Raw genomic sequence first — 23,342 nt, 5'->3', positions numbered from 1 at the left:
AGGTAATAAACATTATATATTGTATATGTAACCCACCCAAGTTTTACTTGTTGAATTGGGAGTGTGTTCCTTTAAATTTCATTTAACTATGCAGTGTCATATGCGCCCAGTAGACGGTGCTGTAGGTTCTGTTGCAAATGCACACCATCTTGTGAAGAAACTGGACAGCATATGTAAGCTCTATTGTGCAAAAATGTGGTAAAATATTGCTTAAATTGTTAAATAACAACTCGTTTTTGGTTCTTAGAGATACAACAAATTGTAAAGAGTTCTGGAGAGGAAGTTTTGTCTGTACTTGTTCTCCGGTGAGTGTGCTAAGGTGATATGCTAGCTTAATTTTGTTTTCTACCTTGACTTAACTACATGATGCAATGACCACTTATTATTTACATGATTCAGAGAATGTATAAAAAACCAACTGGAGAAATATATAACTATGTACAAATCAGAACTTACATACAGATTTTAAGGGTTGTTACACTACCATGTGCACTGCTAGTGCCACGTGTTGAATACTGCGCATTGTGTAAAAAAACCTACAAGCTACTGTAATCCAGTTAAAAGTTGTTAGAAATGATTTAAACCAGATCTGAATTTGTGCTTTGCGAAAATTGTATTAATGTTGCCCTGCTTATGCAGGTTGGTTTTTTTGTTGACCCGAATTGACCTGGGACTGTTCGCTGTGAGGCTGGAGTCATTGGATCCAGGACCTGTGGACCTGCTGGATGCCTTGACATCTCTTCTTGGTGGACCTGGCCTTCATTGCATTACAGCTGAATTAAGCTAAGATCTTGTGCACCAACGAAAGAAAGAAACAAAAATTCATACTACCCGGGTAGATGAAACACAATTGTTTTTTTTCAGAGCTCTGAACTTTTTATTCTGAAAGGACAAATTGTTGGACAAAGGACTGATTTATGTAGGGGTAAGCTGGTAATAGTTGGGGAAGAGTATTGATTCTGTTCAATAAATTTTGTACACTTTTCTCATTTCAACCTACAGTCCAAATTTATTACACCTTCTTTCCTCCTTTAGAACCTAGATTCCTGGGTACACGTATCATTCATATCTTACTAGTTCGTTTGGTACAGGTTACATATATATACACCAAGAGGACTAATAATAAACCCTCTCATTAGTAAAATCAAATACAAAGAAAGAAATACCTTTGAGTCTCCACCTCCACCCAGCACGTTGACCATCACCTCCATAACAGTTTCATGCATGCCAAGAGCTCTCATCAGGTTAGGGTGCTGGTAGAATACTTTATTGTTCATGATATTGCTGTAAAAAAAAGAAAACGTACAATACAACTGCAAATGATTCCAAATGATTATAAGTAGTTACAGATAGCAAATCATTAATGTGACACTGAAAAAGATCTCACTAACCCAATGCTTTGAATCATAAGTCGTTCCTCCTCTGGACCCATTTGTACAATAAGCAGAGAGCGGATCTGTCCCAAACACTCCAACAGGTCCATAGTGTCTTGGACGGACACAGCATTAATTGAATAGGCTTTGGGCAGAGCTCTGATTAACTCCCCAAGCCCGTCATACTGCCTATGGAGCAGGCTGAACATAAGACGCACCAGCTCAGGATTCTGTATATAGGACTCCTGTGCCCAGTGGATCATAGTGTGGGAGATGAGCTCCTGAAGCGTGCCTTGGTTAAACAATAGTAGAAGGAATTAAAAAGATACAAGCATTATATTAAACGAGGTGTTGTGTGTGCATATCGTGTATCTTACTTAATTTTGTCTCTTCCTCAACTTCAGGCACTTCTTCTTCTTGTTTCTTGCGCAAACTCTTCATCTTTTCAACGAGACTAAGCAGTCTACCCCTCAGAGAAGTATCCACCTCCTCCTCTTGAGCCTCCTCCTCAATATGGATATCTAAGAACAATATACTCATTAGAAAAGAAACAAATGTGAGTGGATTGGATAAAAAACAGGAATTAGATTATTTACCACAGTGAAGCAGGAGGTCCTTATGGAAGTCTGCAAGACTCTCCTTCACATCTTCAGGCACTGGGCAGTCTTCATCTTCATGCTTGAAGTTGGTCAGCAAAAGTACCTGAAGGACACAAAACATATGATAATGAATTGTAAAATGTATCACTTGTGAGTACCATTGCAGTGTCAATACAATAAAAATCCATTTGAAATAATAACCTGATCTTGTGGTGGAGATCTGAACTCCCGAGTCTTGCGTGCCGTCTCAGCTGCCGACATGGTGAATGCTCTCATTAGCGCATTGTAGCGCACTCGCTGATTGCTTTGAATGTTTTGAACAAACTGGTCTGAATAAGCCACAATGGCTTCCACCCTGTGACGCAACTCACAGTCACAGAAGTACTGGAGAAGTTTACACATCTGTGAAGAAAGAGATGAATCATTTTAAGATAATTTATTTTATTATGATCAGACAAAATATAAAGAAACCACAGTAATAAGTGATTATTTACCTGCAGTTTTACAGACTCCGGGAGTTTCATCTGGAGCAGTCCTTCCTCCAGACCCTCCTCTTCGTCTTTAGGCTCTGCGTCCACAGCCTCAGCCTCCTTCTCTTCCTCTGCCTTTTCACCATCCACTTTGTCACCTTTGGGCTCACCCTCTGCCTCTCCTTCCTCTTTTGGCTCCTCCCCTTCAACTGCAATTTTTTCCTCAGTTTTTGCCTCTTCCTCCTCTTCATCACCGACCCCTTCATCTTCCAGCTCCTCCTCTTCCTCTTCCTCTTCTTTTTCCTCTCCCTCTGTTTCTCCTTCTGCTTTCTCCTCCACTACCTCTTCTTCCTCCTCCTCTTTTCCACTGAAGACATTGGGGTCAATCATTTTGAGGATGTGCTTTGTGTCTTCATCATCAAAGATGCCCATAATAAGCAAGGTGCTGATCAGTTTTAGAATGGGAACAAAGTGGAACTCCACACTGCCCCCTACTGGATCTCGCATGGCCTGGCTACCATCCAGCACAGCCTCTGTCAGCATGCTGATTGCCCTGGTCTTCAGTTCCTGTTGGCCCAAAATGTTAATAGTTCATTTCTGAATCTGTGTAAATGCCATATAGAGCTGCTAATAAAAATGACTACAAAAAGGTTTTAATTTATTGTTATGTATTTGGGAAAATATATCAAACACAATATTTCTTACGGACTGTTGTTTTTGTCCCCTACCTGTAGAGGAAAGACTGGACTTAAAGTGTAGAGGTCAGGGTCAGTACCCACAAAGTTGATGGAAGAGAAATGAAGCTTTGGTCGTAAGCAAGTTGTGAGTCCTACACCAGGAAGAGAATGGGCTTTCTTTGTATCAGGATAGAGATGAATGCTGAGCGTTTCCTCTGTCATAGGGACAATAAACTCCCTATTGGTGCCCAGACGTGCCCGCTTGGCAGATTCCAGGTGGATGCTGATAAGCAGGTCAAAATAACCACTGCGTAGTGGTCCAGGGAGGTAAGTATTCTCAATGGCATAGAAAAGCTGAGATTCATCAACATGGCTACAGAGGGCATGAGCAACCCTATTGTTGCCCAGAGCACACACTGCACAGTACAGCATCAGGGTGTGGTAGTGGAACTTCATTAGATCTTGGCGTTCTGACAGCTCCAAAATGTCAATGCATCTAAAACAAATCACACATTATGCTCCATTGCTCTAACTGTGCAATAACACCGTAATCACAGCCTGTTACCTGTTTTCTTCAGGAATGTGCAGTGCCATCATGGTGAGTGGTTCTGTACACTCCACCATCCAGCCCAGTCTCTCACTTACTTTGCCCACTTCTGGGTTGAGGAAGTGGTTGGGCATGCGGCTCCATATGACTGGGGTGAGCATCTGGACATCTAGCCTGGGAGGGCACTGCGGGACTGGGTTATTGCGCTCGCTGCGAAACATGGCTGCTGAGATGGGCATAATGTTCTGAAGAAAAGACACAGGAAATAAATATAAAAAAGTTTTCATTGACAACATCACAACTATTTAATATTTCCTCACCTTCAGTTTGCCCAGTTCAAGCTGCACCATGTTCTGACTGGAGGGTTGAACAAATACGGCAGGGAACAGCTTGGTGTTTGGTTCAACCTTGGATAAAATCACGTCAGTTTTAAATTTTTAAGGATGTTTATTGTAAAGCAGATTTTACTGTAATTTACTCTTGTGAACTTTTAGCCATATTAGAATGTTGTGGCCTCCTCCAAAACATACCTAGAGTTGTGGTTGCTTTCATTCACATGTTTGAGTATCAGTCTGTCTACATCTCTAAAGCTCAAATTGCTCTGTTCCACCTTGTGATGTCATGAAGCTGTCATTTTCAAGTTAACAGCTACCTTTTACCTTTTGTTTAATAGAGATTGGAAAGTTCTTGGGCTAAAATTGTCCAAATGATACTAGTGAAAGTGTATGAAAAAAACTGAGTGGAGAACTTCCTGTATTGCCATATGACATCACAAGGTGAATATGCAGGATGTGCGTTAAACATGTGCAAATGAAACAAAACACAATTCCAGGTATGTTTTCGACAAGGAAACAACATTATAATATAGATCAGAAAATAGCGTACTACAGCCACTTTAATGAAGTAACTAGGTTGTATTGTATTACCAACCTGGTAAAAAGCATTTATTTCCTTGCCGTTTGCAGTAAAGGTCATGAGTCCTGTTGCCAAATCAACAAGACACCCAACCACCATGTCCTCCTGACTGAATCGGGTCTGCTGAGTGCTAACCAGGTCCCCACCCCAAACCATGTAACAGTTACTATGCTTCATGCTGCAAAGGATAGAGAGAAAATTTCATTGAGATTCAGCTCATATTCTCTTCTACAAACATAGAAAGGACAAAGTGACCTGTCGTGGATGTTGCCCCTGTCATCTCCAACAGTGACAGTGACATTGCGAACTTTGGAGAGATCAAAACTTTGATCATATTGATGATAATCAGGAGTGACCCAACCAATCCACACTCCAGTAGGCTCCTGCCCAGCAAAGATTCTCACAGAGTAATAGTACTGTAGAAAACAAAACACAAAACAATTAAAATATATTTTAAGGATGTAAAAACTAAATACTGGGGTCACTGTTCAATAATTATTTAATAATAATTTAATAACACAATGCATACAGTTGTGGTATTAAGAATAATCTCTGGATCATCCCTGTCATCAGGCACCACATCTTCCACTAAACGGGGCATTGCTGGAGGTGGAGGCGGGGCAAGGGGTGTCATTGCAGCCTTTTTGGCCTTTGAGAAGAATCTAAAAAAGAAAGTTTTTATTTTAGCCATATTATTAGTCATATATTGTATTGAATTAATCATTTCGGTAAATTAACAAAACCTACCCTTTTTTCTTCCCCTTTTCAGAAACAGTATCCTTCTCATTTTCTACAGATAGCTCCTTTGGTACTGAAGGCTCTTTTTTCTCCTCTTCTTGTTCTTTTTTACTGGCAGATTTCTTCAAAACTTCAAACTCTGAGTCAGGCTCCACAACCACCACCTCCTCCTCGGGTATGGTGAGGGCCCTGGTAAGTAGAGTGGTGCCGGCTGGTATCTTGAAAGTTTCATGAAACTGGACTGGCATGCTTAAACGAAGGAAGAGCATGTCTGTATTGGCATTCTGAGAGCCATATGTTTTGTGAGTAACTTTCAAACAGGGGGCGCTATCCACTGTCCCATCCACATGAGATACCTGGAGGTTAAAAGATAAGCATTATCCAATGTATCAGACAATTCAATTTTATGTCTATGTAAATCTCACCTCCATGTGGTTGTGATCTGTGGGAACTGGAACAAACTGAGGCAAACTTTTACTGAACCACATGGTTGTATCGCGCTTCATATTTATAGCAAAAGGTTCAAATCCTTCCTGCAAGCCACAAATGGCAAAGTAGCGCAAACTGCTCACGTTCTGGCCGAGATTGATTCTTCCAACTTGTGAAAGGCCCAATGCACAAACTGGGATAAAACCTAAAGAGAAAACAGATGTAAATATATTGAGCACATTACAACACTTTTTTGTAATACAGAGGAAATGAGAAGGAATAGCCTACCATCCCCAATTTCAATGTCTTTGAATGCCATTTCCGAGCCTGAATCACTTATTAACATTTCTCCATTGAGAGTGAACATGATATTCATCTCAGTAAGATCGATCATGCAGCCAACCACATCACCAGACTGCCACTGCCGGCCAAAAGGTTCATTGCCTATATGCCATCTTTGAGCCTAAACGGAAAATAGCTTTGTCAAACATTAGACAAGCCTATCTATGAATTTCAGAATAAGATAAGATAGGACATTAGACCGTTGCCATAGTGTTAACAATTTAAAAATAAATATTAAACTAAATTATTGCCTGGGAAAATGTCCTCCAAATGAAAGTCATGAATAGACCCTCTAAAAGTTTGTAAGCAAATACATTCAAGCTTTAACTCATGTTAGAATGTTTTTGACCTCATCAAAATCATACCCAGAGTTGTGTTTTGTTTCATTCACCCATGTTTGAGCAAATCATTATTATTATTCTCTCTATATCTCCAATTCGCAAAATGCTCTGTATGGAGTTTAAAGAAGCACTTCCTGTATTACCACATGACATCATAAGGTGTAAAAGTGTGTTTTCAGTTTGATAGAAAAACTCAGTCTAAATACGTAGGATGTGTATGTTAAACATGTGTGAATGAAACAAAACACTCCAGGTATATTTTTGATAAGAAAACACCATTATAACAAGCCTTTTAATAACCACCGTGGCAATGGCACAGCCCTATTATGGGTTATCCCTAATTTAGACCTGAAATAGTCCTGTTATAGACTTGGCTTAGAACTTGTACTTGGAAAGACAACTCTTTTTTTAGGTGGTACTTGAAGTGAAAAGTTTGAGAACCACTGACATAGCATTTTAATGGGTCTATTGATTGATTGAGACTATATAAAGCTATAACTGACCTTATTGCCGTTGAATACATAGGCAAGTTCATCTGCTCCCAGCTCAGTGTCAGAGCGGACATTAGGACGAGCCCAGCCGACTCTCATTTCTCCAGTGGTGACAGCTTCAAACTCAAAATACCACTTTCCCTGAGTAACAGCGTACGACCTCTCTGCCCTGAAGATTCGTACTTTGTCTCCCCGGGTGTTTTCAAGGCCATGGCCACCTGCAAATTAACAGAAAATCATATCAAATTAGTGAATAATTAAATAAGTAGAGATATGTACAGTAGCTGTGTTCAGTGAATGAAACATACTGCTCTCCTGATCTGGAGGCTCGATGTTGTAGCCATAGCCAATGAGAGTTCGGACAGCATTGTTAACACTGTCTCGGTTGGTTTTCTTGGTTCTCTCGTCCAGCAGGTTGTAAGGTACTAGGCGAGGGTTACGCTTATTTAGGATGTCCTAAGATATATTATAAATATTTTAACAGTCTGTAAAGATGTTGTATTTAAAGTGCATAATCAAATTTTTAAAAAATTACCTGTACAATGCTGTAGGTCCATCCTTGTCTTACCCGATCCCTTGCCCACACATTGTGACCGTTTTCAGCCAGTTTTTCCACAAGCTGGTTCTGGTTAGGTGTCAGTTTTACGTGGTTAAGGTCAAGGGGGGCAGGCTTATATCCATTACTCATCACATAGCTTGAAAACAAAAAAAAATATTAATTTACTTTAAAAAAAAAAAAAAAAAAAATCTGAACCAATAATTTAATTGTAAATATTTAGGTACGTCTTAGGTAGCTTGATCTTCTTGAGGTTCTCCTCTGCTTTCTCATCACCCATGCCAACATGGCAACCCAAGGCCAACAGAGTCCTATAAAAGATGACAGATAGAGTAAAATATAACATTATGAGTAGCAGTGATACTTGCTAACAATAAACTCTTCACTCACTTCAGAGTTTCCCCGGACATCTGCAGGTTGTAGTTTCTCTCTGGTTCAGGAAGACTTTGGAAGTCCACTAGACAAGGATGAAGTTTCTTGTTGTCATCCCTGAACTGAGATAGAAGACCGATTTCAATGGTAAAATGAAATAGCTTTCACTATCAGTATATTCAAGTCTATATCTGTACTTACAGAGCCATAGGTCCATCCTTGCTCAATTCTAGTCACAGCCCACAGCTCATGAATATTCTCTGCTAACTTCTCTCGAATACGCTCCAAATGAGGTGGCAAAACAATCTATTTAAAAGTAAAACGAATTTAGGTCAAACTTCAAAACTGAAATAAGATTACAAAATATTTACAAATGTACATTTAAAAAACGATTACCTGAACAGTATCCACTGGGCAGGGAGTGAAAGAAGTATGAGTAAGAGACAAGGTTGGTCCCAGGAGATTTCGGACACCACTGAAGTCATGCTTGTACTCCTTTATGGGTTCAATTCTCATCCTCTCTCTGGGCAACAGAGCTTCATAGCATGGGGCATAACCAGGAGGGGGCATGAACTTGAAATCTCCATGTCGACCACCCAGGAGAAACCGAGCCCTGGGTTAACATGTTATTTGTTTAATTTATTTTTATATGAAAAACAAAAAGTTTGATATTGTTGCAAATTAAAATGAATTTAAACTTACTTGACGCCAGCAGAGAAACTGATGACAGGGAAAAAGAGGCCATCCACATTGAAGTTTTCAAACATGCCTTGAACCGGGTGGCCATTGATGCGGAAGGAGATACTGGGCACACTCAGATCCAGACAACAGCTCACAACATCATCAGCTGCCAGAGTGTGTGCACTGGGGGATGCAACCTGGCGAGGTATGGTACCTGGGGTGCAACAAATTGTCAAGTTAAAATGTTGGACTAATAAAGATACATTTTTATAAATAATTTGATTGAGAATTATTACCTGACCACAGATGCAGCCCATCAAAACCATAGGAGTAAAGGTCATCTCCCACACCATTGCCTCCCCAGCCTTCTCCTCCTCCAGGGTATGGACTGTAACCTTCTGTCATGGCCCAGCCTACACGCAAATGTGTGGCTTGTGCAGTTACAAAGGCTTCCACATAATCCACGATCAACTCAAAATACCACTTCTTGTACTGAGTTGACCCCTCACATGTTCCCAGGAAGATGTTTGGCCTCACACTAAGCAAAATATAAAATATTATGGATAAACTGTCAAAGAAAGTTTGTTTGCACATATTATAAAATATACCTTGTTACATAATTAACAATGTTTGTCTGCAGCAGGAGTTCACGACCAGGAAGTAGGTTTTCAGTGATGAGGTTCTGATTGGACCTCACAGCAACACCATTACACACACAAAGAGAGCGCAAGACATCCAAGACCTAGAGACAAATTATGCATTATATCATGAGCACACTGTATTGGGCATTAGTGCCAAGCAATAGGAACTAACCTTATGGTTCCTTCCATGTTTGTCCAGAAGAGAAATGATGGATTTGATGTGGTTCTCTTGAATGATGTTCAGAACCTCGGGGCTTTCAATAAGTACACAGTACAGCACCTCCAGAATACCTAAAAGTGCACAAAAGACAAATGTCTAAACTTTTGATTCTATATATATAGACCACACTATATGTATGGATATTAAAACCGTATGAGCTACCAGATGAGGCCTCCAGACGGTCTAACTTGCTGACCAGCCAGTCGAGGTTATCACAGAACAATGCACAATTGGAACGGTTTCCTCTGATCAAAGATGCTGCATAATACAGAGATTAGAAATGTTACCCAGTTTTTTTTACAAAGACAACTTAATTATAGGCCAAAGGTGTACCTAGGAGCTCATAGAGCAGGTTTACAATCTCCTTCCAAGATTCTGCTGCTTCCTCTCCTGCAAATTCAGAAAAGTGTGCTGCAGTGTTGTAAACATTTAGACGATCGATACACTCCAACACGATGGTAATCATGCCCTGAAAAACACAGCCATCAGTGAGTATAAGCTTGGTAAGTCTGTTTATTAACAATGTAATATTGCGCCAGCACAGTGGATATTACCTCCTCTTGGAAAAGATTCTGCCTGTTGCGGAGAGAGCGGAGCTTGGTTTGTTTCTCCTCGTGTTCCAGTTCCTCTTCAGGGGGACGGAAGTAGAAGATGAGGTCCTGAAGAGAGAGTATGACTCCTTCCAGAGGAAGGGATACGGACAGTGGGGACTTGCTTTTACCACTCAGAGAGTCCAGACCCCTAAAGAAAATGTAGACTTTCTCATAATTTGCACTTGATTGTTTATTTGTTGAAACATTTTTCTTACTTGATAAATTGTCTAAAAAGGCCTGTGGTGCTATAAATCATTCGAGCAGCTTGAGACTCTTCAGTCTGGGAGCGGGACACAGTCAGAGCGTCATCCATATGACCCTCTTGATGCAGAATAACCTGCAGACAATCAAAGCTTGTTAAGAAAACAGTGCAGACTCCTCCATAGACAAAGTTCAGCCAATTTCAAGCAGGAAAGTTACCTTTCTCTTCATCATTCCCAGACGAGCAGCTTTTGCATCTAAAGCAGCATATGTGAGCCACAGACCAGTGGAGACATGTTGAACAAAGCACATAGACTCTCCATATTGATTTCAGGAATGCCCATTCCCTCCACATCTCGCTTATGTGCTACATCCACCTTCTCCTGCAGGGGGCAATGCAGACAAAACACAGCAGATGTTTAAAGCAAAAACCTAAAATAAAGATATACATTTATCCACAATGTGTTCATATCAAACCTTTGAAACACGGAAGCAGAAAGCTGATTGTTTAGTGTTAGCTCGCTCTGGATCAACAACCAAAAGTCCCTTCTCCTCTTCCAGACACAGGTACCGGCCTGTGGTGATATGGCGAATGCGGAAAGACTGGCCCCACTTCATATGGCTTCCACTCCAGCTACAGAAAATAAACAAAAACAGTTTAGGTCAGTGTTGTAGTTTGCAACACATGCATTAAGGGTGACAGTAGCCCAGTTATTAAGAACATTTGTCCACTAATCAGAAGGTTGGTGGTTTGAATCCCGCTCTCGATGTTAAAATCACTGTGGGAGTGATCAAATCCACTGACCCACAGGTTGACAATATAATTCCAGCTCCCACAGATTAATGCTATGATTGTGTCCTTGGGCAAGACACCACTTTGCCCGTAGTGTCTGCATACACTGGTGTGTGAATGTGTGTATGAATACCCATTCATACACACATTCACACAGAGTGGTTGTGTGATGTAAAGTGCTTTGTGTGCCTTGAAGGCGGAACAGCGCTATATAGAAGTGTGACCATTTACCATTAAATAGTAATATAGTATATAATAGCCTAACCTGATTCTCAGAGGTTCCAGTCTCCACAGTGATCGAGCCTGGCTACATACAGTGCCACCTTCAAAACTGGCAATCCTACAGCACACACAAACAAGGAGTTGCAGTTAATGCACTCCAAAAATGTATTGTTTTTAGCTGAAATTATTTGACATCTTGATCACACCTCCGTTTTTCCTCTCCTTCTTCAGGGGTTGCAATGGCAAGACACTCGTCCATATGTCCATGAAACAGTCTCAACACGTGGCCTCCCGTCAGATAACCTGAATAAGGTCAACAGTTTTATAAATCAGCTTGATCTGCTTTAGATTTTTTTACTTTATTTTTTTTATTAATTCTGCATGCATACCAGTTCCACATAAAACATTGTTGTTTCATTATTTAAAAAGTTACATTGTTAAAATATGTACCTTCAGCAAGTTCACATCCAGAGCTGATGGGGTTCATGTTCCAAAGAGTTTGCATGAAGGAGGCATCTACCATGAGATCTCCACTGGCATAGGACAGGTGCTAATTTACAAGAACAGATTTTGACAAACATACTATACAGTAACAATGTGTAAATTTAGTCAGTTATGAAATGTTTAATAAAAAGACTCTCACCAAGTATCGCTCAGATGACACGCTGACCAGGATGAGGTCATCTCCAACCCTGACTTTCTCACCTTCTGACCTTTGCTTGGAGGCAGGATGAATGGTCCACCAACAGGCCTCACCTGCAAGAAGAGATGGGACACTTATATTCTGTTTAAACTGGAGCTCATTCTTCAAGAAAGCAATGTTAATATATTCTGACATAACAGTAGTTTTTGTACCAGTTGAATCTTCTTGTAAGCCCACATCAAAGGCCAGCTTATCAGTGAGTGACCGCGATGTAGTCAAACAGCTCAGATACTAGAAATAGTAATGGAAAATAAACATTATTAAACATGAGTCATATGTTTTCTCTTTGCTTTGTTATACAAGTCTCACCATTCCTGAGTGATGATGTCTCAAAAGGATGGCATGTCCATAGAGTAGTGTTCGATGACCTCCACCTTGTGACGACTACACAAAAGCAAACACAAGTCACTTATGTTAAACCAGTGACAAAATCTGAGCTGTAAAGAATTGTAAAGAACACAACATATAATACGCTTATTTTAAGAAGAATTAGAAAAAAAAATCTATCTATATATACATACATACATACTAATTCATTAATTAATTATTTTAACCCATCACTACATTCAGTGATCAACCTTGCTTTACTGATTAATTGTATCATGTTCTTTTCCATTTTATTCCAAACCACATGGTTACAAATAAGTATTTATGCTGGGTTAAGCCCATAATCCACTGGTATGAGTGGGGGCTTCATGTCAAGTAGCAGCACTTTACCATTAGCCCTGCTGTGCATTATCACTAGGCTTGGTCAGGACAGGTGTTGGCAGCGGCCTGTGTTTTCACAACTGCAGTATGTGTGTATGTGCTCACACTCTTCACCTTGTGAGGCTTGGTCTGAACAAGGCCTGTAAAGCCAGGTTTAGCTCCTTGTGTAATGACAGACAGTTTATGTCCAAAGAGCAATGGTTAACGATGCACGGAACAAATACCAGTTAACAACAAATATAACACAGGTATAAAAGCACAGTAGGCCAATGATGTGACACATGAGGAAAACGGGTATGACAGTTTTCAGGGGTTCTTCTGTGTTGTGCAATGATTTTGACAGAATAACAACAATACAATGACAAGACTGGAGCAGTGATTTTTCCAGTGAGACACACATTGCAATAAGTATTCCACATACCCATTTATCCAAATCGACAGCCTGCTTAGCATGAAGCAAGACAGGAAGGTAAAGTAAATCAAATTTAAAATATGGGTAAGGTTGTTGTAGCCAGACAGCCAAAGCAGATCTACTCCTACAAATGGAAAGTATAAAAACATGTTTGATATAATCTCACCTCAGTCATCTCCACTGTGTTGGCGAGCATCTCCACCAGTGCTCGCACTGACAGGGACTGCTCCAGAATAAAGGTGCATATGGCCAAGTCCGGGGGCACATTCTGAAACAGAGGACACATTAGTCATACTGATAAAGTTGTGATAATGATGAAATGAAAAGAGCTATGTTTTATTTTTATGCTTTATTGCACCTGAGCGTTGGATGTTGTTTCCAAGAAGCAGAGACGGTTCCCAAAGCCTTCGCAGGACAGACATAACTTAATCTGCTCCTTCAATACAGACGCAGTGCACTGAAGAACCACCTGGTCGTCCTGTACAACATACATAAACAAAAATCTATTTCATGCTGTTCACACAAGCCTGTATGTTGTAAGGAAAAGCAGTAAAACAAAAACACTATGCACTGTGTGCTGTGTATGTTTTTCCATATATCATCCTTAATGAAGAGAGAGCTAAAGTAGAGCAACTTGCCCCAGCTTTAAAGAAGATAGATTATGTGTTTTTGTGGGGTATTTATTAGGACTGATTGATTAGTGAAAAATATATAATTGTGATTTTTCTGACAAGCATTGTGATTGTGAATAGACTGTTTTAATAATAGAATTCTGTTCAAAGTTCACATTTTAAACTTCAGAAGAATTGACAAAAAGACTGAAAAATGAACTGACAAACAAATAGCAACAATGGCATTTCAGAACATGTTATTAGTGCAGGGTTAGCAGTTTTTTTTATGCAGACTAGGACAGGATATTTTGTAGTTTGATGAGGATTATGGAACTTCCAAAATGGCAGCTATTGGTTTACTAATTGTGTCCATTCAAATTGTGCTTTCCACACAACTGCAATCAATCTTGCAGCCCTACTATTTGGTATTAAACTATAACATTCAAATCTGATTAGTATTTTTACATTTTATTCATTATTTATTGTCAACTCCAATACTGATTTGAAACTTAATTATAGAAACAGATCCACCCACATCCTGTTCAACAATACAGGATTACTCAAACATGCATGAATCACTCAAAATACAACTCTAAACTACTCATGAGGGAAGACCGTTATAACATGGTTTTACATAATCAGTGTCTTTTAATTAAATACATTACCACATCTTGCGAATAACTGTATTAAAGAGTGAGCTGACCAGACCTTACAGAGCTGAGGCTTTCTTCCCAGCGTGGTGCATCAAATACACAATGAACAGTCATTTGTTGTGCCTCTGATGGAGGACCCTGGCGTAAATACAGTAATAAACACCTTCCACCCCCCCTTTCTGAAAGCCCCTCGGACACTCACATTCTCAGCTGTCCCATCTAGTCAGTCGTTATGCAAGGAGATCCATCTCTTAACCTGCCTCTAACATTTCCCTCTACTGTGCCAGGCGCATTCCTGACTTCTCACTTCTCAAACAATGACTCACTTTGGCTTTGTGATCTTAACACACTCCATAATAAAAAAATACAATGCAAAATAATGGTTAAGAAATCAGTGGAGCCAGTGTTGACATTCAAATTTGTCTAATACCCACATGTCTCTGTTACAGCATAGGTTTGCTTCCTTGTGGGCATCTCTCCTTAACCCAGAAACATCTCTACAACTGTCCTTGCATTCCCAGCTTAGAGTTATGAAAAGTGGGGCAACACCGCTCTTATTACATGTACTCAACTTAAATGATACCAAAGGGAATAAAGTTAAGGTAAAACTAGGAAATATGGAACAATGGATGTAAAGATTCAACTATCATTTATTAAAATATAATATATATATATATATATATATATATATATATATATATATATATATATATATATATATATATATAATAAATAACAATAATAAAATAAACTATATGGAAAACACATCTAAAAAAACTATAAAAATGAGTCATGGTTCATTCATTATCAGTATATCTTGATAGAAGTAGAAGCTCTTTCAAAAGTTGCTTATATGTGCAAAAAAAACCCATAAAAACAAGATCCAAAAAGAGCAGATTTAAATTCGAAAGAAAATGTAGTCCTCTAAACGCAGGTAGAAAGTGATAATATTGATGTACTTTTGAGGTTATTTTTAGCAACTTTACATGTACATGTAAATACTTGTGAGTGAATATTGACACTATGACATTTACTGTCTGGCAAGTTTTAACACGTCTGATGGATTATAAAAATATATGGTCATTAAAATCATGCAAGCCATATCAAGATACCACTACATTTTATTATTAATGTCTATGTCTATGTCTTTATTATTAATGTACTATCACTTGAGATTTCAAAAACAAAACAGACACATTTTATTTGTCACATTATTATTAAGGACTTTTGGTAATATCACATGAGTGAGATTAATGGTAAAAATATTACAATGCAGATGGTGAATTGTTTTTTCCTCACTCCCCAAACAGTTGGCAACACAAGGCAGGCAGACAAGCTTGCAGACTTTAGTTAGCATGGGCTGTCACTTAAATGGCACTTACAAAGCCCTCCAAATCCATGCTAAATGTTTGGGAAGACCTGTATATTATAATAGCATGAAAGTGTCCTTCACAAGTCACTGTATTTCCAAATGCACTCATTTAGCCATGTGAAAAGCTGACTTATAGACTAACTCATCCTTTTATTAATAGACATAGCTTTCACAACTCATGGGGTGACACATGATACCACAACTGTTGATTATTTGTTAATCTCATGTGGTCAAGTCATTCTAAGCTAGACCAGAAATGAAGAGTTGTGCACCTGACTTTATAAAACCCATCTGCTGCAATAATGTTGTGTCTGGTCTCTAGAATCTGGAGGTCAGTTGTACAAACAATTGCGGCTAAATTGACAGACGGCTACATAAACAGACAGAGCAGGGATCACAAACAGAGGAAGGTAATGCAGAGAGATGTGCTGCCAAATGCAGCAATAGCTGGTAAGCAGACACCTCTGTGTATTCTCTTAGGTCATCTGACGAGCTGTGTGAAGAGGTGAACAGGCTATTCGGGGTTCCCCAGACAATCCGGCTCAATGCCCATCCCAGCAGGAAGCCAACATAAGCAAAATAGTGAGAGAGATTCCTAAGGTCTGGTCCTCCAAAACTACAATGCAAGAGCGGATGCTAATACTGTGCGCTACAAAACAAAATAGATATGGAAATGATTACGGATATATATATATATATATATATATATATATATATATATATATATATATATATATATATATATATATATATATATATATATATATATATATATATATATATATATATATATATATATATATATATATATATACATATATATAAGGAAAGCTGTATTGCCATTGTCAGTGATAGTGATTACAAGAATTAATAACAAAGCAGGTAAGGCAACATGTGTAGCAGAGGCATATTATAACTCCTGAGATTTATTGAAATGTTGATCATTTAAATACTTTTTTTTATTTTTTTAGTTTGGGATACACAAAAAGAACACCTTAAGTATGCTTAAAGAACAATAAATATATCTATAGAGCAGAAATGTGCTTTGCAACTAAAGCATGGAAAACCATGTGCAAGTGTAAAAATTTAAATATTATTTTTAAAAATAGTTAGATACACATTTTAGCACATTCCTGATGCATTGCTATTGAGAAAATATTGAGGTTTTAATTTGAGTCAGTATAACCCCTACAGTGTAATATTGGCAAATACACAAATTGCTAAATATGTTAAACCAGTTGATGTAATATTTAACAGCACTTGAATTTAAGGATGGGGAATCCATTTGAAAGTGTGCTGATGCAGGCCTCTTTGAGACAGTGATGGAGATCCTGCGCACTTCAGAGTGAGGGGAACTCTGTGCAGTGTGTGGGAGGAGGACAGAGCTGCAGATGAGAGCACCACAAACAAACTGGGGGTTCCCTTTGAAAACACTACACAGCCTGCACCCTGGACATTTACAGGTTACACTATAAATACTTTTTTTGCTCTTAGAAAGGCATTCAAAACTTGGGGCTGGGTGATAAGTTTCCATCATATTTATATGTCTCAGTTGGATTGTATTTGTACTTATTTAAAAAAAAAAAAATAGTAATAGTTTCCATTCAAATTAATTTAATGAAAATTACTAAATGAATTTTTATAATTACAATCACTGAATCTCAATCTTGATTCAAATTAATTAATTAAACAAATCTATCCAAGATCTAGACAGACCTAGAATGTTTTACCTCTCAAATGACTGCTTTTGCAAACCATTGTTAATAATATGCTATTCGGAGAAAAAAAAAATAAAAAAAAAAAATACAAAAAAATTATTATGTACCAAATGAGTTCAATAATTATTACTCTATGATCTACTGTCTGCAATCTACAACTGTAAATAGTGTAGGAACCAGAAGATATTATTAACAGTTCAGTATTGCTAAAAAAATGTTTCAGGTAGCGGTAATATGAACAATGTTTTTGATATTGAGATGTTTACTTTCAACTGCCATCAGGAAGTCATTTTCAATCTGAAGGCACTGGACTGAGAGGCAAGAATTTATGCTGCCCTCTCTGAGCTATATTAACCGTGCCATGCAACATTATTCCACCATTTCAGAGAATTTGCTTTATAAATGAATTACACTATCTTCTAAATTCACATTGTCATACCTGACACTACCTCAAGCAGTCAAAGGAAACTATAAAATGGTGAACATATGTATGTTTCAAGTGGTTTGCTTGTGTCTGTTTCTAGCTGTTAACATGGCCATGGGCCTTTCCCTCACCACTTTGCTCCTATTTTAGGTGGTTGCACCTGTCAATATCACATTGCCTCCTTCTGCTGACCAGCAGATAGTTAGCAGTCTCAGTTGGAGAGTGCAGCAGAGGCCCTGCTTTAGCTGTGACTTGTAAGAGGCAAAAACTATACTTTTGATAAAATTTTCAAATTCATGAGATTTATTGTAACTTTTATACTTAAATATTTTGATAATCATTTCTGTGTTTTTATTTATTTATTTATTTGGTTAAGGTTTGGGCCCTCAAAAAGTACTCCTAAATTGTGCTCCAATATGAACACAGTTGATCCTCTGCTGTCAAAAATATCACCAATAACATATTTAAAACTATTCTAAAGACAATAGCACCTTCATATGCAAATACACATATGATAACTGGAACTTGGAACATGGACTAGGAAGTGTCAAAGCACGCCAGTGTATGTTAATAATATGACTCAGACTGTTAATTTATACTGCTAGTACTGTAGGATAATTTTAGACATAAAACCAGACTTTAAAAGAAAACTGTGTCATATGCAAACAAGCATTAATCCCCAGCTCAGGGTGATAATGGTGCTCACTTGACACAAGCAGAGCAGTTTGCATAACAGCTGAGTAACTATCACACTCTTGACAGCCCCCCTCCCCACGTCCCTGTGCCATGCTCCAGCCCAGTCTCTCAGAGCACCTGTTCATTGTGTGCTATACAGTGGAGCAGAAGTTTAACAGGTGCTGTTTGTGTGTCTGTCTTCTGGATACACTACTTCAAAAGACTTGGCCTTTAGACCATCAACCATCTTCTGTATCAGCTGCTGTACTACTGTTAACACTCCTGGTGACAATGAGATGTAAACATGTGTCAAGAAAGCAATCTAAAGACATTAGGAGGAATCGTGTGAGCTTTTCAAATGGATAATTAAATAATGGTGTTGTACTGTACAATCTTAATTTAATATTCTAATCTTGTTTGTCAAGGACTGGTCCCCTCTAGACCAGGACTGACAGTGGTTTCCAGATGTCTGCCGAAATGCCACAGTTTCAAAAACACTGTCCAGAGAGGACCACCTTTAAAACCTTTAGAACCAGTCCTGGACAAATGAAGGACTACATTGACATGTTTTACCAAGGTCAATTATTACTTCTCACTTCTCAGTCGAACTCAAAGATAGATTCCTCTTGCCACAGCTGCCTTGGGATAAAATTATGGAGATGTAGTCTCTGTTGATGTCTTTCTCAGCAGTCCTTAATCACACATAACCCCACTCACTTTTAAACATAAGCAAATGTTGATAGTGGGTATCAAAATGCTAACGTACTGCTAACACCTAAAACATAACAAGCAAATGTGATATCATCACACAGTGTTCCCATTGTCACCACTTAGTCTATAACAAAACTGAATAAAGGGAAAACAGTGTGGTGCTACATTTTCATTTTATGATGAAGAGCACACTACACTCAAAGTAGCTTGTACTAGTACCATGCCATAACAGTGACACACCCTTGGCTGCGAGTACCCACTTTGATGACCACAGTTTATTGAGCAGATGTAAGACGTGATTGACACAACAATGAGCTCTGTTCACATGACACATATTCTTCTATTAGAAGGCAATAGCAACTAGGGCACGGACTCCTCTGGTTTCTGCCTCTAGAGTGTGTGTTCTTATAGTGGCTCGCTATAAAAAGAAACTGCAGTTATAGACTGCAACTCAAATACCCCTTTAAACAGGTCCTGGCTGATTCACATTACATTGTAGTGCTGTGGTACAGTGACAACCATACTGTATATAAGGAATGTGTTTATTCTCAGCAGTACTGTTTCTGGTTTTCTGTAGACACAGGTTTAATAGGACATTTCTTTACTGCTTGTGATCAAAGCTAAAGCACTCTGCAATTGTGGGGGCTGCTGCCTGTGGAGCATTTTATTTTGAAGTGAGAAGACCTGTGGAGTACAGAGCATTCAGTCTATATAAGAAAATAAAACTACATGCTACAGTGGTAACTATGAACTGTAGGGACCATCTGTTAAGGTTAAAAGCACAAAAAGCACTCTGAGGTGGTCACACACAAAGAGAGTCCAAAGAGGCCACCATATGTGTCATTGTATGCCTTAACATGATTAACACAAATATGTTTCATAGAGAAAGAGATCAATACAAAGACCATTTGAAAGAAACATGCAGTATGATAGCAAAGCAACGCTAGTGCAGAGTATGTGAACATCCACAGTTTACAGATATTTTAGAGTATTTAAAAGCATACAATGAAATTTCAAACAAAACGTATTGAGAAATTCAATATCATGTGAGATACTATGCAAATAGGAAATCCTACAACTGACTACAACAAGCATACACACATAGCAACATCATTCTATGTAATTCAATCTATGCAATAAGGCAAAAGAAAAAAACTATGACAACTCTATTTAAAAGCAATATAACAAATATTTCAATATTGACTTCAGAAACATAAACAAAACAGTCAGTGTCATTTAACACAAACATAGTCAAATGTGTGAACTCCAAAGTGTGAACTCTGCTCCAAACCACATGTTTTTACTGACAAAGAATTAACTGTTGAATTCTCAATAAGAAAAAAGAAACAAGCTGATCACTGACAATTTGAAATGATTGGATCTTAGTTCAGTTAAATCGCACAGCCCCCCTACTATTAAAAAACATTAAATTAGATTACTATAATCAATACTGACAATATGTATACCGCAGTTATGTAACAATGAAGGGATGCAACAGCAGTCTGTTTGAGATGAGGAGACGTCCACTTTCACCCAGCACAGCCCTGCTAAGCCCCACACGTAGAAACAGCTGACTCACACGATGCCTTCCATCACCAGCTAATTAAATGGCTGATAACACAGACCATTTGGAGGAAGTTTAAATCCACCAAGCTCACAGGGTTTGAGCATTAACAATTTTAGCCCAGTCTACTCTGCAGAGCGTTAACCTCTGACCAGGACAGTGTCAAGGGTAATCTCATTGAAGCACACTAAGCATTAAAAATTGATTCACGTAGAGTTCACAAACACACACACAAACACAAACACAAACATACACATACATTTTGGCCCCATGTATCTGGTCACATCAACCAAATCAGCTTCAGTCAACTACCATTTCAACTACCAAACCACCATTTCAAACTTGATTCCAGCACTAAGGAAAATGCTTGATATTCTATACTAGTTTTGATACCACCTCAATGATCATAAAAAACATAATTTAATTGGACAGTAGAATGTAATTTCCAGTACAAATAATTGAAGAAGTATTAGTAATATTACCATATGGTCTCAGTATAGATCAATACCCTTAAAAATAATCTGGAATGGTAAAATTTTTGTCTTGTTTACAAGATTATATTTTTTCTTGTAAAAATTTGTATCTAGTTCCAGTGTTAGTTTTAGTATAGATTAGTATAGATCAGTATCTGGGTATCAATTTTCTGACAACCCTAACAGGAATACAACCACTTGAATCAGTTCTGCCTGTAATTAAACATGTTCAAACAATGTGTGTATTTATCATACACACATGGATATACACATGGATACTGGAAATCATAGTTTAATGTAATTCTGTGTTACATTTTCTATCAGTGACTACAGGCTGACCATTTGTGCTGTCATTCTGGTGATTTATAATACTGTGACCCCTAATTCACTTTATCCTCAAAAGGTGCCAAGTAGGGCAGGTGCAGGAACTTCAAAACAAAACAATGAAAAGTTAATGTGTGATAATTTGTTAAGTTAAGTTGTGTAATTTGAAGATTTTGCACACAAACTCTTTGCATGTGTTTTGTGTCATTCTTAAGATATGTCTACTATGTGTCAGAAGTCATGCACCCTTTGGTCAGCTGTCCTCTGTATGGTCTGCGTAGTGAGTTGCTCTGTCTTCTCAGCCCACACTGACAGGCTCTACTTTCCTTAGATATAAATAGATAACGCTAGCAGTTGCACCAGCCCCTGTCTATCTCTCCACATTCGCTCACACATGTTCATAAAAGTTATCTATAAGTTGCAACAAAAATATTAAAATCCAAGATAGGACAGTCATTGGTGAAAGTCTGCGTTACTAATTAGGCGTAACAATCACCAGAGAGTTTCTAAACCAGTTGCAGGATTTAAAGATAGCAACTTACAAGCAGGTCATGACTCATTGAGGGCAGAATATTAATAGTTAATTAATAATTAATTGTAGAATAAAAGACAAATCCAGTTCCATTGCATTTTACTATTATTAGCTTGACTCAAAAAGTTATAGTAAGTTTTATGTGGTCTGGCGAGTATAAACACTGATAGCCAAAGCAATAAAACTCATCGTGACTGAGAGTGTGTTCACATTCCCAATAAGGAAAGTAAGTCAGACTCACCGTTCTCAGGAACTGTATCTCCTCTTCTCCCTCTCCCCCTTCTGCCATCCTTCACCGAGGGTTATTTGTAGCTCCTCGGGAGAAAAGAAAAATTCCTCTTTATTCTCGTCAGTATTCGGGCTGTTTTTATATCTCCTCTTGTATGTCCTTTGCGGTCTGACCGGCCCCAGGGTGGCACCTCGGCTCCTTGCTGCACCTGTGTCACTGTCTTGGGCTCAGTTCATGTGTGTGGGGGTGTTCTGGAGGACAGGTCTGGCTCTAGGCATGTTGAGCCAGAGAGTGAGTGGTCTCTCCTCACGCCTTGCATCCCCCCAGCAGAGGAGGGAGGGACCAGCACCTAGTTAGACAGACACCCACTCCAATCCCACAACACAACAGCAACACACTCCGAGCCCTAAATATGATGCTATAAAAGGCACACTGAATGAATGCACAGGGAGTGTGTGTAAAACAAGCACTTTAAATGTTAACAAAAGTTAGAGAGCAGCACATTTTGGCCACAATGTGTGAAAATATAAAGCTTTTACAAAAAATAACAGATTCATTAAAAAAAAAACTAAAACTGTGTCAAACCAAAGAAAGTAGACCTGGAGGTGTCTAGAGACTGGACAGCTGTTAAATGTGACACAAATGTCACATCCACATACAATAATACATTGGCCCAACATATAACAATTCAGATGACATAAAAATGTTAGCTGACTAACTAAGAATACAAATGAAATGACTACATCAAGAAAAGCCAGTTTATAAAATAGAAAACAGCTTTTGCACAGCTCTTTGAAAAATACATACTCCTGCTCCAGAACAGTGTAATGTGGATTGATATCACAAAAATGGTCAGCATCAAGTACTTTATTTGCCTGTAGACGATATTTTATCAAGACGGAATGTCCAAAATGTAGCACACTAGAGCAGCACGAGCATGGGCGCATCACTCACCTGCTTACTCCCCATCTGGCATCCTTCAGCACGCTATCCTCACCACCGCCAGCCTCGGGCCACTGCTCTGCTCCTCTC

General features: G+C 38.6%; 1 protein-coding gene and 1 long non-coding RNA gene across 2 annotated transcripts in view; one reads left to right on the top strand and one right to left on the bottom strand.

Annotated features, from left to right (window-relative positions):
• The window catches only part of ryr1b (ryanodine receptor 1b (skeletal)), a 45,601-nt gene extending 22,930 nt beyond the window's left edge, over positions 1–22,671 (bottom strand). The window contains 42 exon segments of the mRNA XM_055166800.1: positions 1,167–1,284; positions 1,392–1,665; positions 1,751–1,894; positions 1,970–2,075; positions 2,174–2,374; positions 2,467–3,009; positions 3,171–3,615; positions 3,685–3,911; positions 3,987–4,073; positions 4,597–4,759; positions 4,837–4,997; positions 5,111–5,243; positions 5,329–5,675; positions 5,745–5,953; positions 6,037–6,211; positions 6,935–7,140; positions 7,231–7,378; positions 7,458–7,617; positions 7,706–7,789; positions 7,869–7,972; positions 8,052–8,156; positions 8,247–8,463; positions 8,553–8,745; positions 8,828–9,069; positions 9,140–9,273; positions 9,345–9,463; positions 9,555–9,650; positions 9,726–9,861; positions 9,947–10,133; positions 10,201–10,322; positions 10,406–10,512; positions 10,515–10,569; positions 10,664–10,820; positions 11,245–11,319; positions 11,408–11,504; positions 11,652–11,751; positions 11,845–11,957; positions 12,057–12,135; positions 12,214–12,288; positions 13,191–13,292; positions 13,383–13,502; positions 22,323–22,671. Of these exon segments, the coding sequence (XP_055022775.1) occupies positions 1,167–1,284; positions 1,392–1,665; positions 1,751–1,894; positions 1,970–2,075; positions 2,174–2,374; positions 2,467–3,009; positions 3,171–3,615; positions 3,685–3,911; positions 3,987–4,073; positions 4,597–4,759; positions 4,837–4,997; positions 5,111–5,243; positions 5,329–5,675; positions 5,745–5,953; positions 6,037–6,211; positions 6,935–7,140; positions 7,231–7,378; positions 7,458–7,617; positions 7,706–7,789; positions 7,869–7,972; positions 8,052–8,156; positions 8,247–8,463; positions 8,553–8,745; positions 8,828–9,069; positions 9,140–9,273; positions 9,345–9,463; positions 9,555–9,650; positions 9,726–9,861; positions 9,947–10,133; positions 10,201–10,322; positions 10,406–10,512; positions 10,515–10,569; positions 10,664–10,820; positions 11,245–11,319; positions 11,408–11,504; positions 11,652–11,751; positions 11,845–11,957; positions 12,057–12,135; positions 12,214–12,288; positions 13,191–13,292; positions 13,383–13,502; positions 22,323–22,370 (6,714 nt within the window). The 5' untranslated portion in view covers positions 22,371–22,671.
• LOC110163773 (uncharacterized) lies at positions 110–2,172 on the top strand. Its single transcript, XR_002318871.2, has 3 exons — positions 110–173; positions 248–305; positions 640–2,172. It is a non-coding gene; the product is annotated as an uncharacterized LOC110163773 (long non-coding RNA).
• Positions 22,672–23,342: the final 671 nt, after the last annotated feature.

Source organism: Boleophthalmus pectinirostris, unplaced genomic scaffold, assembly GCF_026225935.1.
Source record: "Boleophthalmus pectinirostris isolate CB_2022bp ecotype Guang Dong unplaced genomic scaffold, ASM2622593v1 HiC_scaffold_9, whole genome shotgun sequence".
Taxonomy (NCBI): Eukaryota; Metazoa; Chordata; class Actinopteri; order Gobiiformes; family Gobiidae; genus Boleophthalmus; species Boleophthalmus pectinirostris.
The sequence above is the reverse complement of the archived record's forward strand: the minus strand, read 5'-3'. Positions and strand labels throughout refer to the sequence as shown.